Here is a 15,605-nt window from a genome sequence, read left to right on the forward strand (position 1 = left end):
AGTTACTTTTCTCTAGAAAAACTATTATTTCCTCACTCCTTCAACAAATTAGGGCTTATAGGGCCCTGATAGTGTTCTTGGTACCAGGGACTCAGTCACATTCCTGATTCTTCTCTTTTTCACCTTTATGTGCAGTCAGTCACCACATCATATCAAGTCTTTCGTATCCTTTAGTCTGTTCCTCCTGATAGCTAAATACTCTGGCCACATCTGTATTCTTACCTTGATCTCTCGACATTGGTCACATATGACTACTTCTTTCTTGTTAAAAATTTCCTTGTTGTGTGCACTATCCTGTCCTGTGGTCACTCCTTTTCAGTCTTCTTCCTCTGCCTGCCTTTTGAATGTTGATATTTATGTTTCATGTTTTCTCTTAGGCCTTTTCCACACTTCCTCAGGATTGGGAGGATGCTAAGTAAATATCTGTTGAATGAATGAATGTATCTGTATTTATAGTTTCTCAAGAGATGTGAGTATAATTGGACTTTATTAATTGAAGAAATTGTAATACATCATACCTGAATGTGCTCTTCACAGCTAAACCTTGGTCCATGCTTCTCTTAAAGTATCCTACTACATATGTGCAATGAAAAAAATTGCAAGCTCATAATTCAGCTTTTGAGTTTATGAGATTCAGGTGGCGTTTTGTAAGTTCTCTCTATAGAAAAGGTAATTAACAAAGGTAATTTTAAGATCATGCATTATCCCAAATTTTTATACCATTTTGAGTGTTTACCAAAATTTTACAGCATAGCTGCCTACCCTTAATGAAATATCTTACTTCTGGTCACAATTTAAATATACAGTACTCTGAAGTTTAGAAGAGGGAGAAAATATTTAATGAAACTGTGATATGCCAGGTACTGGTTTATGTATCTGCCTCCATTATATATTTTTATCTTCCATCAGCTCTGTGAGATAAATGTTTCTGGTCTTCTTGTAGAGAAGAGAAAACTGAGGTTAAGAGAAGTGAAGTAGATTGTACACTACAACATATATAGCTACAGCTAGTGCTCGACTTACAACCACGATTGGTTCCGACAGACTGGTCGTAACACGATTTGGTCGTAAGTTGAGTAGGCTATATGTACAGTACTGTGAAATGATGTTATAAAAATCTTTAAGTCATATTTTATCATAATTTTCTTTCATTATTGTTATAATTTTCTTTGTTCATCTTATGCCATTTGTATCATCTCTATACCATTTTGTTTCTTATTTTTACATTTGTCAGGTTTAAGTAAAATACTGCATTACCAGTACAACTGGTTTAATATTTGCAAAGACAATTTCCTCTTGGTAGACATCTTGGGAGGGGTTTGATGAAAAATATCCAAGACACAAAACACAAATTACTGTACCGAGTCTGGGATAACAGTTGAAATGGTGCATGCGGAGATGGTAGTGCTGCTAGAAGCTGGTCTGCACTGTCATCGCCCAGCTGGACAACGCTTGCGCTGCCAGATGCGGAACAGTCGTGGCTAGCGATTGTGGTCGTAAATTCGAATGGTTTTAAGTTTCATAGGTCGTAAGTCAATCAATATTTGTACTAATATTCAGAACCAGAGCTCTGTTAGACTTTGCATGCATCTCTTCTAAATGATACTGAAAATGTAAACTGGGGATGAAGGCTAAATATATAAATAAATAAATAAATAAATAAATAAATGGTGTAAATACTTGAGTATAGTAAATCTAAATTGTGTTATAAGTTATGTGTGTCTTTTTGTCACTAGGCAGTTATTTGGCACAAAACTCGAACATCAGATCATAAGATGGCTCTCATGTCTGTTCTGGGGACTGCTGTTATGGGCAATATGGAATACTTTCAGTACCACTCGGAAGAATCTCAGGTATACAGGAAAAATGTTCTTTAAAAGCTCTAATTTAGCAATGAAATTGTTGAATTTTTTTCCTTTGGGCAATTTGGAGTGGCAAGAGGTCTTTTTTGCTTGTTTTTAATATTTTTATCAAAAATATGTATAAGGTAAAACCCAAAATACATACAAAGCTTATATTAAGCCTCTGTCCTCAGTTCTTTTTTGTACATTCTCTTTGTTATTTGTAATTTTAACAATTGTGCTTACACTTATTTTTTTAATGACTTACACTTTAGTATCTCATCTGTTTACTTTCTACTATGAAAGAAAGTTGAGTCTTACTTTTGTTTTTTTTATTCTAAATACATGCTTCAACTTTCTTTTCTTGAACTATCAGCTGCAGACTATTATCTTGAGTCCCTATAATATTGGTTGTGGTTATTAACAACCCCACTACTCTTCTAACTTGCCCTCTCCTCTCTAAGTCATTTCAGCTCTACTTTATGTTATCAAACTTAATAACCTATTGTCTTATGTAACTATTTTTTATCTTCAATCTTTTGTTTGAAGACTGGTTCTAAAAGCTGAAAATGTATATGGAGTATACATTGCTGAAATATATAAAACACTGGGGAACAAAATTTTTGTTGCATCCACAAAAATACTTGTTCTTACCTAATTCAAGTGTGCTGATCTCAAATCTGACATTAGTTTTTCTCTGTAAGATACAGGTTTTTTTGCAATTCAAGATTTTAGGTTTTTATCTTATTGTAAAATTTTCAACATTTAGTTTAACATAATGAAGTAGAATGTCTTCTTGGGCATCATCTTTGTGAAAATATAATTTATATAATGCGGTAAATACACTAAAATATATGATTGCATCAGAATTTGTCTACAATTTTGAAATAGAACATATTAAAAACTTATTTTAATCATAAAATTTGCACAAAACTTATTTAAATTCTATTCAGGTAAATATTTGCATTTGTAGCTCTTGTGCTTGTGTACTTGTTGAGGACAATCTCGTTTGATGCTCCAGCAGTAGTCTGCTCATCACTAACAGCTCCAAGATTTTCAGGAAACTTATCAAGGTGACTGTTCAGGAAATGAATCTTAACGCTCTTGTTACATCCAATGTCGCGGAAAGCCAACAGCATCCTTTGAACCAGAAGTTCATAGTTTTCTGCTTTTTTGTTGCCAAGGAAGTTCTTTGTAACTGCCACAAAAGACTGCCATGCTGCTTTCTCCTCCTTATTCATCTTCTTGGCAAATTTTTCATCATGTGTGAGGGTTCGAAATTGAGGTCCATCGAATACACCTGCTTTTATCTTCTTGAAACACAAGGCAAGAAAAGCAGAAATAATACGCTAAGAGCATTCACTTTCTCTATTCAAAGCCTGAACAAATGCTTCATTAAGCTAAGTTTGATGTGAAGTGGGGGAAAAATGATCCTATCTCGATTAACTACAGGTTCATTCACAATATTTTGCATCCCTACTTCCAGAGCTCATGTTTCAGCCACTCCTTCTGTGTCCAGTGTTTCTCCAGAGCTTGGCTGTCTCACAAACACAGAAAGCAAGGATACTTCATGAAACCTCTCTGTTGTCCTAGCAGAAAATTTACCATTTTAAGATCCACACAAATGATCCAGTTATGCTCCTCATACTTCAGAAAGTTGAGGACAATTTTTATGTCATTATAATCTTCTTGCAGATGAATTGAATAACCATTTGGAACCGCTGCATACACATTACCGTTGTGTAGGAGAACACATTTCAGACTCCGTTTAGAGCTGTCAAGAAATAGCTGCCATTCTGTTGGACTGTAAGTGGTATCACCTAGCTGGCTGAGAAGCCTACTGGTATCATGACAGTAAACAAAGGATTTGTCTTCGTGAAGAAAAGTCCACAAAAATTTTTTCATGCTTCCTGAAATGGGATACTCTAGCTGACCAGTGAAGTACATTCTTTTCTTGAAGCCTGGAGGCTAATAACTTAGCTGCTTTCTTGGATAGGTCCAAATCTCTTACTAAGTCATTCAATTTGGATTGACTAAACTGCTGAGGGGTTAGTGACTGCTTGGTATCAGAAGAAGACCCTTCAGATTCTACAAACATTTCCTCATGCATCTTATCAAAATACACTTGATCATCAAGTTCACTTTCTTTGTCCTTAGAAGAAATAAAACCATTGAAAACTGGAACTGGGAGTGTCTCAGAGTGTGGGATAGGTCATATTGCTGAAGGAATATCAGGATATGCGATCATATGCCGTTTTTTCTTGCCGATGCCCTTTGTATGGATCAGACAGAAATAACAGGCACTGCTGTGGTCCTTAGGTTCACGCCAAACCATAGAATACTGAAAGGCATTCCTTTGCGTTTTCCTTTTGTCCAGTCACAAAGCATTTCCTCACAATTATGACACACAACATGAGGAGCTCAATTCTTGCCTTGATTGCCAAAGGAAACTTGAAAATAGGCAATATATGCATGTGTCACAAATGATGAAATATTGCGCCTTTGATGTTGAAGTGTGTAACAGCCACATATATAACAGAAGGTGTCAGGACTATTCTTACATTTACACCTACTCAAAGAAGCCATGATTCAATCTTAAAACAAAATAAGAGGGTGTTTTTATCAGTTAATTTTTTACATTTAAAAACAACTACAATTATGTAAAAGTGATGTTTGTAAAACATTAATTGCCTTGTTGTTATGTACAATCCAAGAATCATTGCCCTTTAACTCCAATTTGAAAACCAGTGCATGCCATTAACTGTAACAAAAAAATTAAAATTGCATAAAAACTAGAGCATGCACCAAAAAACATTTCAGATTTGGAATCAGCAATGCAGAAATATATAGAAACAGTTCTAAAACCTCATGCAACAGAAAATGAAATAAAATTTGTTCCCCAGTGTAATCTTGGTTGCAAACCTGTATATTTGCTAGAATTACATTTTCTCTGTAAGGATCCAATTTTATGTCTCTGTGCCATACAAATGAGAATATTCCTGTTGTCCCAATTAAATGGTGCTGAGACCAGCCCTGCTGTGGGTGTGCACGAAAGGAAGGCACAGCAGGACTTCAGAAAAAACACACAAAAGACTATATTTTTTGAGGATGTCCTTACCACTTTCCTGTGATGGACTGAACTGAGGCTTCCATTTCCCCTCGGGGTTCTGCAGTTATTTCCTTACTTTCTCGCTCTGGGGATCCTTCTTCCAATCGGGTCACTGTTCCTGTCGAGGCCCCATTCTGGTCGGATCCCTGTTCAGCAGGCCCCACATTGGGTGCCACTTGCCAAGCCCAGCCCAGCCATGGGTGTGCATGAGAGGAAGGTGCTGCAGGACTTAAGAAAAAACATACACATAGAGAAAAGATGGGTACAGGGGACTCCCAGTCTCTAGGACTGAGAGCCCAGATTTTACAGCCTCATCGTATTTATTGGTCTCTTTGCTCATCAAGCAAATTAGCAGAACCTGTGTCAAATTAGTCTACATTGGAGTTAAGTGCTGAGAAAGATGACTTACTGATGACGCCCAGGCATGTAGGAAAATGGCTATAGGGATCAGCTGCTTCCTATAAACAATCATAATAGTGTTTGCCGGTGCAGCGTTCTGCCCCCGCAGAACTTGGTGTTCTGAAGTCCACACCAAAGACTTGTCTCAAAGCTGCAGTTCAGTCTCTCAGCCATTTTCCTACAAAATGGAATCTCTCTTTCTCCCATCAGTTACTCAAAATCTGTCATGGTTTTCTTTGCCTCCTGTACAAACTATCTTATATAGAATTTTGGGTTTTCTGGGCTTTCCATTGGGTTTTTTTTTTTCCATCTTTTTATTTACTTATTTATTTATTTTTCTTTTTTTAGAAAGAAAAAGGGGAACTCTCATTCTATGCTTTCTTTTCATAGGAGTACTGGTTTCAATTATTTCTTATATCCCATACCTTCCTCTCTTTCTTTTGGTATTCATTCTCATTTCTCTAATATATATCATTAAGTAACTTCTACAGAAAGGGAAAATGACAGATAAGCTTTCATGTCTAAGTGACTTTATTTTGCACTTTCTCTTTTTTTTTTTTTTTTTTTTTTGGATTTTTCTGAAGTTGGAAACAGGGAGGCAGTTAGACAGACTCCCGCATGCACCCGACCGGGATCCACCCGGCATGCCCACCAGGGGGCGATGCTCTGCCCACCTGGGGCGCCGCTCTGTTGTGACCAGAGACATTCTAGCGCCTGAGGCAGAGGCCATGGAGCCATCCTCAGCGCCTGGGCCAACTTTGCTCCAATGGAGCCTCCGCTGCGGGAGGGGAAGAGAGAGACAGAGAGGAAGGAGAGGGGGAGGGGTGGAAAAGCAGCTGGGCACTTCTCCTGTGTGCCCTGGCCGGGAATCGAACCCGGGACTCCTGCACGCCAGGCCGACACTCTATCACTGAGCCAACCAGCCAGTGCCTGCACTTTCTCTTATTGATACTATGGTAAACAATTACAATTCTAAATTGAAAAGAATTTTTCTTCAGAACTTTAAAGACATTGAGTATTTCTGACCATCCATTATTGCTGATGGGATAATTAATATATTCCAATTCTTTCTCTCTAGGCCAGGGATCAGGAACCTATGGCTTGCGAGCCAGATGTGGCTCTTTTGATGGCTTCATCTGGCTCACACACAAATCTTTAATAAAAAAAAATAATAGAGGTTGCCGGTTCAAAACCCTGGGCTTGCCCGGTCAAGGCACATATGGGAGTTGAAGCTTCCTGCTCCTCCCCCCTTCTCTCTCTCTCTCTCTCTCTCTCTCTCTATCTATCTCTCTCTCTCTCTCTCTCCTCTAAAATGAATAAATAAATAAAAATTTAAAAAAAAAAATAATAACATTAAAAATATAAAACATTCTCATGTATTACAATCCATTAATTTCCTACTGCTCATGTTCATGGTTGCAGCTGTCCTCCAGACAACAACAAATTTTTATTGGATAATGCGTAACGTACACAGGTCATTGTATGGCTCTCACAGAGTTACATTTTAAAACGTGGCGACCTGACCTGTGGTGGCGCAGTGGATAAAGCGTTGACCTGGAACACAGAGGTCGCCGTTTCGAAACCCTGGGCTTGCCTGGTCAAGGCATATATGGGAGTTGATGCTTCCTGCTCCTCCCCCCTTCTCTCACTCTGTGTCTCTCTCTCTCACTCTCTCTCCTATCTAAAATGAATAAATTAAAAAAAAAAAAACAAAAAACGTGATGTTCATGGCTCTCTCAGCCAAAAAGGTTCCTGACCCCTGCTCTAGGCAATGTATTTTCCTACCTAAAAGTTCTTAGGATATTCATCTTTGTTCTTAAAATTTACAAGGATATTTGTAGGTATATATCTCTTACTGTATATTTGCTTATTATGTGATGAGCTCTTGGTGTGAGATCTTCTGAGAATATTCATTTCTTTTTCAGCTCTAGGTTATGTACTTTGACCTGTCATCACTTTGATATTTTTTCTGTTTTTTAACAGAAAACTGTATTGTTAATTAGGACCTCTTGTTTTTTTCTAGTTTTTCACTTTTTTTTTTCCTGGAAATTTTTAGAGATCTAATTCTTTTACCCCTTCTACCAAATTTTATTTTGAAAGTTTTTTATGTTTAATTTCCAAGAGCATCTTAAAGTTTTATTGCTTCTTCATACTTTCTTAGTGTTTTGTGGATACAAAATCTTGAACATTGCTGAAGAAATTTTTTGTTTCTGTTTTTTAATTATGTGTTCCTTAAATCTCTTTTTCTTAGGAGGTCAAGTTTTGTTTTGCTTATCAGGTCTTTTTACTGCAGGCCTCTCATTCTCTTGCTATTTTTTTCCTCTGAATAGCAAGTCTAATTAGGAACCTAGTGCTTGTGGTTGGATTTATTTGCATTCAGGCTCTTCTTAAGTGTTAAGTAATCAAGACCCTGACCCTGTTCCTGGAGTGTAGGGGAGTTACAGGTGCCATTATGGGGTTGGGGCTTATTCTGCAGCCATACTCACTGCCCTAGGAAATTTATTTCATCTCTTTCCCTCCCCTCCATTCCATTCTTTTCTTTTTGTCTAAATTATAGTTGGTTTATGGAAAATTGTTCTTATTCATTTTCTTTATAGAAGAGCCCTTTTGTTTGTTTGTTCGTTCTTATGTGTCTGCCGACATTACGCCTGAAGGCTCTTTGTTCGGCTGGACAGTCTCTGTTCTCCTCCTCCCCTTTTTCATAATTTATTGAAATCTCTTTTCTGCCACTGGTTTTCCTCCTGTTCTCTTTGTAGGATTGAGTTCTTAATTATTACCATTTTAGTGTATCATTTTAGTCGAGTCTTGGATGGGAGCTTGTGCTTAATTAATGTCTTAAGAGTTCTCTCTGCCCTAGGAGCAATTCAGGCCAGCCTCAGTGGCCAGCTGGAGTATCTGGAGCATGGCCATGATCTGACATGGATCTTTTTTTCAGAACTCGCTTAGTAGTAGTTTAATAGTTTCGACACACCCGAATGCCACCTTAGACTGGTTATGGTGGCTGACTTGGGATAGGAGGAGTATTGCCTAAATTCCCGTGGGTTTCCTATGACTTCATGGGACTTTGTTGTCTACACTGATAACTCAGAAAGCTTGTGACTGAAGACCCATACTTGATGTCTGTGGTATCGTACTCTAGCAATTTTAACTGCTATGTTTTGATCCGAAGACCAGCAGCATTCATCACCTAGAAGCTAATTGTAATTGTTAGAAACGAAGAATCTCAGGCCTCATTCCACACACACTGAATCAGAATCTGAATTTCAACAAGGTCTCGGGTGCACACTGAAGTATGAAAAGTACTGATTTAACATTTGGTCAGCTATGATTCCAAAAACGTTGGTACACCTTCATGTAATTATTTTTGCATGGAGGAATGGGAGAATTTGGAAAGTATGTGTTGCTGAGTGGCTCCAGTTCCGTGGGCTACCCTAATGTTAAACTTTTCGAGTGTCTCTCTAGTGAGAGTAATCATCTAACCAATACTTCTGTTGTGCACTGTGTGTCTAAACAGGTATTATTTTATATTGTAACCAGCCACCCATCACCATTCCATGCTTTCTGGGCTTGTAAGGAGAGTTATTTTATATCAGAGTTTCTTTGACTTCTTCTCCTTTCTGGCCAAAAGCAGTCTTTTAAGTTGTTTGCCAACTCTGGTGGTTGCCCTCTCACTGCATTTTTATCCCCATTACATACCTTTATGTTGTGAAACTTAGTCACCAAAGCCCCTTCACTGGACTGGGATGGTAGATGCATAGGCATTGGGAACCTTGGGTGTAGAGCATCTTTATGTGTTTTATCCCATAATATTAAGGGTCACTTTTCTTTCTACAGAGACTCCACTTGGTAAGAATCTCCTAGTTATGGATGGTGGCCGCAGCGACACCTCTGCTGCAGTAGCATTTATTAGGCCTTTTCCAGTGTGTCTTTGTTGGCTTGATGGAGCTCCTCCAGTTTTGTTTTGTTTTTTCAGACATCTTTTTCTCTTTGATATTTTTATCTCTGCATTACTTCATGCTAAGTCTGGGCGAATTCCTTGGTACTGCCTGATTTTTATTCCCAAAACTATAGATTTTATTTTCAAGATTCAAAATGTATTCATTTTTCTATTCTTCTTAACTTAATTTATAACTATTAATTTTGATTTCTTTATCTTCTGGGTTATTTTTAAATGGATTTTTTTTACTCTTTTAAAAGCATGGTACACATACTAATTTCAAATTCTTTTCATATTGCTCAATGATTTCTACTTTCCTGAGAGAATATTCTCACTCTGCTATTTTATATGCTTTGAAATTTTAATTTGCAAAATAACCTTGAATGCAGATTTATCATTTTGTCGTTTTGATTTTCCCACCTACCTTTTCCTCCACATAAGTTTGGCATATATCACTCCCCCTTCCAGCCCTGGTTCAAAATCAAGTGTTACATATTAGTAGTTCATGCCTTCCATCCTGCCTGAATTTTAGGTACCCCTTTTCCTGGCAGACTTGGCTTAGCCTTATTCTTGGTTTTGGAGCTGTGTGTGCTTTTTCTTGTGACTAACCGTTGGAAGCAATTCCAAACAGTGGTCATAGTGGTTCCAGTGGTTTTAATTATTTTGGGGAGAAAAGGTGGGAGGAGGTGCCCATTCCAAATAGAAAGACTGTTTTCAATTCCCTGCCTTGTATGGGGGTGTTTTCTTTCTCTGTTTCCATACCAGAATTTAATTTCCAACTGACATAGCCGGTTTCTCATCCAGAGCAAAATAGGGCTTTCGACTTCACCATCTGGCCCTGTTATATTTTGCACAGATAACATCTTTATATTTTTCATTTTTAAAAATGATTAGATCTCGAAATTATTGTAAAAATTAATTTTATCTCAGTGCTATTTGCAGTAAGGATGCAGTAAGGAAATTTCTACGTAACTTAAATTATTACTTTCGAAACTTAACTCCATGATGTTCTAAAGGTTTACTGAAATAGGAGAAAGACTAGTGTTAGGAGACCAGTCAGGGTTACTTCAACAGAAGCACAGTAGATGAGAAGAGATGGATTTGATGGATTGGGTAGGTAGAGCAGGGCTCTTTATCATAGCAAAAGAATACAGGAGCCAGTTAGGTACAGGATAGAAGTATAATGAAATATTTGATCAAGATTTGAATGTAGTGAGATTGAGAAAAATTTTGAAACTCGTTGAAGATAGTAAGCATTTGGGGGTAAAAGAAATAAAGGCTTTCATTTCATCTGTATCTTAGCATCACTGGTATATGTGTATAGATGTGAATGAAATTACTCAGGAGAGTAGAGAATAAGAAAAAAGGGCTTGATAAAGGAATGCAGGCAGATCATCATCATCACTTATGGGGGTAAGGAGAGGAGAAACCAGCAAACCAGACTAAAGAGGAAGTGTCATAGAGGTAGCAGAAAAATGAAAAGACGACTGAAAGAGAATTGTTTCCCAAAGGAGAGTTGTTATTGGTGTCACGGTCTGCAGGGAGTCAAAGAGGACTGAGAGTCCATTGGAGTTCATAATTGAGACAGATTGAAGCCAGATTATAAGTGGTTGGAGATGAAGAGGAGAGAAAGACCCATAGTTGAAAAACAAAAAGGGGAGAAATTTTTGTTTATATTGTCTTTGTTTTATTTTGCTTTTTAGGTTGAGGAATACTTGGGTTCAAAATCTTATAAAGTCTATCAAATTTTTTTATTTTATTGCACTGATTTGGACTCTTTAATACACTTTTTCTATGAACGACTAATTTTCTCTTTTTAATAGCATTTTATAAGACTTTGCTATTTGATTTTATTTTTTTATATACCTTAAATATAGTTTGTTCTTCAGGTTATCCTAAGCTATTTTTAAAAGCTCAGTATTTTGGAATTAGTAATAATTATTCAGTGGCCAACAAGATGATAAGAAAGGAAAACATGAGCAGTATCACCAGTTTTTTTTATTTTATTCATTATAATTACCTATTTGGGGCAGAATTAAAAAAATTTTTTTTTCATCTACAAGCCCAGTAAGTCTTTCAGACACTAAATAGGCTCTCCCTGATGCTCAGCAGGTGCTTTAAGAAGCGTCTCATGTTACCTGGTTAATTATACAACCATTTATAAGTGCTGTGAAGTTTTACAGTTAATTAAGTAGTATCATTTTGTAATGGATTATCCAGCTTTATTAATTTACTTTTTAAGATTGACATAATTTGGCACTATGACAATAATGCACTTAGCGTTCTAAAATTGGTAATGCATCGTCTTAAACATTTATTTTCAAGGGCAGTGATAGCCATAGACATAGGTGGCAGCCTGCAGGCTATGTTGTTAAGGAGCTTCCTGGTTTCTGCTTAATTACAAACACCACTCTCACTGATTTTTCTCACTTTTCTAAACCTAAGCTGAACCTTGACTATTAATTTTTTAACAAGTTAATAATATCAGGTTCCACTTGTTTCAAGAAATGAGATACAGGCCTGTATTTTAAATTACTTGACCAAGATCACATAGTAGTGGAACTGGAATTTCAGTCATATTAATCTGGGTCCATGTTGTATTCATAATGATTATATTATCTTTAAAGGTAAAAGTAGGATTATTTTCTTTCCCTCCTATTGCCTCAGTGTCTCTCTTTTGCATTATTTTTCTAGGTTCTTTTTTCATTTTCTTCCTCGTCTTTATAAATTTATAAAGTAGAGAAAGAATGCATAAAAATAATTGGTTTGTAGAAAAGTTATCTAAACAAAAAATAAGGTAAAGTACAACAATGCAATCAATGTCAAAGAGCAAGAGATTTTTTCACTCAGGAATGAAAACCCAGTTAGATTGACTTCATAACATACTCAGAATAGATACAGAAACAACCACTTCTTTACAGGAAAAGGTGGCTAAAAGAAAAGGACAAATAGAGGAAAGGCACAATTGAGGAAAGACAATATTTAAAGATAGAATTTAAAATTGAGTAGAGAGCAGTATTTATATCTTGTGGCAGTAGATATCTATATACCCATTCATGAAGCTTTTATCAATGTCAGTTTTTTTCTTAAAATACAAATGCAGAGAGAGAGAGAGTTAGAGGCAGAGAGCACCAATTTAACATGCTTTAATATTTTATTTAAGGTTAATGCTCAAGACATGGTTATTAGGAAGTATATGGCTCCTTAGACTGTAAGATGAAAATCTATTTATTTTTTGATTATTTTTAATGTATTGTATAGAGCCAGACCTGTGGAACCACATTTATTGTTGATTTTGCATATTAATTCTGTTATTATGACAATTATAGATTTATCTAAGTGGATTTCTTCCAAAGCATGATGCAGACCACAATTTAACAAGTCTTTCAACCCCAGAAAGGAGTTTCATTTTTATAAACAATCGACCAGTACACCAAAAAGACATATTAAAGGTAATGTATTTAAGAAAAAAGTATTGCTTGGATCAGAGATAAAAACATTTGTCAACCTGTTACAAGGATTACTTCTAAGACTTTGTTCTAAAATCAGGAAAAGGAGAATTAAGAGTATTATAACATGTATTAAACATTGTTCTAGGAACCCTACATATGGTATCTAATTGATTCTTCACAACTATATGATATATTATTTTCCTTATTTATTGGTGAAAAAACAAATATTACTGACTTTCTTGAACACATAGCCAGGAAGTAATAGAGTTTGCATTTGAACTCTGGACTTTGACAGTATAATCTTTAGCTATGAAGCCAGTTGCATTGTATATTTGTACTTCTTGATGATGCTTTTACTTCAGTCATATAGGTTCAAGACCTCTGAATGTTACTTTTTAGATAGTGCTTTACCTAATAAGTAGTTATATCCACTCAGTTGAATATACTCCTTTTGGTGGTATTTTAAAGATGGCAGTATGTATTTATGTGTGTGGGGTTTTTTTTTTTGTCTTTTATTCATTACATTTCTAGTTAATCCGGCATTATTACAGTCTGAAGTGCCTAAAGGAATCTACCCGTTTGTATCCCATTTTCTTTCTGAAAATTGATGTTCCTGCAGCTAATGTGGATGTGAATTTAACACTGGATAAAAGTCAAGTATTATTACAGAATAAGGTAACCTTTTTCTGATAATGTTTTAAATTTATTTGGTTTACAAATTTACTGTCTATACCATTTTTATGTGACAAAGGATATTTGCTTGTTTATACGTTTTTAAATATTTTAAATCTTGTCTATTTATTATTTTAATAATTTCTGCTAACATTTGTTAATTTGTATTTTTAGGAATCTGTTTTAATTGCTCTTGAAAATCTGATGACGACTTGTTACGGATCACTACCTAGTACAGATTCTTATGAAAATAATAAAACTAATGTTTCCTCAGCTGACATAGTTGTTAGTAAAACAGCAGAAACAGATGTGCTTTTTAATAAGATGGAATCATCTGGAAGTAATTATGCAAATGTTGATACTTTAAGCACTTCTTTCCAAAATGATGTGCATAATGATGAATCTGGAGAAAACACTAATTTTTTAAATCAGCAAATGCACATTGGTGACCATTACGATGATCATTTTATTAGTGAAAATTCTAATATTGATAAGAACACTAAAAATACATTTCAGGAGATGCCTATGAATAACTTATCATGTGAGGACACCCAGAAGAAATATAGTGACACTAGTTTTGTACATTCTGTTAAGCACACCCAATCAGAAAATGGGAATAAAGGCCATATAGATGGGAATGGGAAAAGTGAGGAAGAAGCAGTTGCTGAGACATCTTTGGAAATTTGTGCAGATGACTGGAGCAAGGGAAAGGCATTCACAAATGCAATGGGAGAAAACATTGAACCTGTGAAAATTTTAGTGCCTCAAGAAAGTTCAGCTTGTAAAGTAAGTAAGAATAATAATCCAAGCCCTGAACAAAAGAATCTCACTGAAAGTTCCTGTAACAAAAAATCGAATGTGGTAGATAATAAATCTGGACAGCTTACAGCTTATGATTTAATTAGCAATCGCGTAATCAAGAAACCCATGTCGGCAAGAGCCCTTTTTGTTCAAGATCATCGTGTTCAATTTCTCACAGAAAATTCTAAGACCCGTTTTGAGGATGCAACAATACAAATCGAAGAGCTGTGGAAGACATTGAGTGAAGAGGAAAAACTGAAGTAAGTTTGCAGAACTTGCATGTGACCTGAATGTTCAGATATTTCCACTTGGTTAAAAAGTTTTTTTTAATTTTATTTATGGAAAAGCAGAATGGAAAATAACTTTTGGCTTGGCTAGACTACCTTTTTTGGCATCCCTTTTTTGTTAGTTTTTTAGTTTTTTCAGTATTGTTTAAAAATTATAACATTGTTACAGATTCAATTTAGTGGTGTTAATGCTGTCCCTGTTTAGTATAACTCAAGGCTTCCTTCTAAAGCCTTTTATTTATTTATTGGCAACTTTTAATTATTGTGGTTTTTTGGTAGGTAAATAAGCTGTTTGATCTATCTTTGGTAAAAGTAACTACATATTACCATCTGATGGTTTGAATAAATATTCCCAGATAATACGACTTAGGGCACTTACTATAAACACAAAATATGTTTCAGTGACCTAGCCCACCAGAAAATGAAAGTGTAGTAGTATACTTCCCATAATATAGTATTCTCTAACCTATCTCTAGTCTCTGTCAGACATCTGGAGGAAAGATTTTAACATACCCTATTATCCAGAGCTTATCATTTGGTGATAAAATTCATGGATACTTGACCAATTTTTTTTTCAGTAGCTTATCCAGTCTTATACTATCAATTTAAAATAATGAAGACCACTATTAATACCAATAAACAAAACCTCGAAAAATTAACTTCTGTTTTCACCTTTTTTTTTTTGATGGAGATGGTTGTCATGTTTTGTTTTGTTTTGTTTTTCTAACATCTACAAAAGTAAACAAAACAGCACAGTAAGCCTATCACCCAGTTTTATTAACCCTCATCTCATGGTCAGTCCTGATTCATCCATACTTCCACTAATGTTACTTCGCCTTCTTTACCACTATTAATCTGAAGGCAATCCTAGGACAATACCTATATCATAAATATTCTAGCATGTATCTGTAAAAATATTCTTATTTTAAATATAGTGATAATGTGATTGTCATAACTTTTTTAAAATGGGAATTCCTTAAAAGCATCAAATATTCAATGTTTAGCTTTCTAGTTATTTCATAAATGTCAGATTTTTTTAAGTTTGTTTGAATCAGGATGTAAATAAGGCTCACACATTGTGATTGTCTGTAGTTTTACCTAAATGAT

At 35.6% G+C, this 15,605-nt stretch overlaps 1 protein-coding gene across 5 annotated transcripts in view; it reads left to right on the forward strand.

The window, feature by feature from the left end:
* PMS1 (PMS1 homolog 1, mismatch repair system component) overlaps positions 1-15,605 on the forward strand; it is a 97,435-nt gene that overhangs the window by 59,031 nt on the left and 22,799 nt on the right. For all 5 annotated transcript variants that reach the window (XM_066346397.1, XM_066346394.1, XM_066346398.1 and 2 more), the window contains 4 exons: positions 1,737-1,853; positions 12,616-12,738; positions 13,270-13,413; positions 13,585-14,471. In XM_066346397.1, coding sequence (XP_066202494.1) covers positions 1,737-1,853; positions 12,616-12,738; positions 13,270-13,413; positions 13,585-14,471 — 1,271 coding nt within the window. The remainder of the gene's footprint in view (positions 1-1,736; positions 1,854-12,615; positions 12,739-13,269; positions 13,414-13,584; positions 14,472-15,605) is intronic.

This window comes from Saccopteryx leptura, chromosome 7 (genome assembly GCF_036850995.1).
Source record: "Saccopteryx leptura isolate mSacLep1 chromosome 7, mSacLep1_pri_phased_curated, whole genome shotgun sequence".
NCBI lineage: Eukaryota > Metazoa > Chordata > Mammalia > Chiroptera > Emballonuridae > Saccopteryx > Saccopteryx leptura.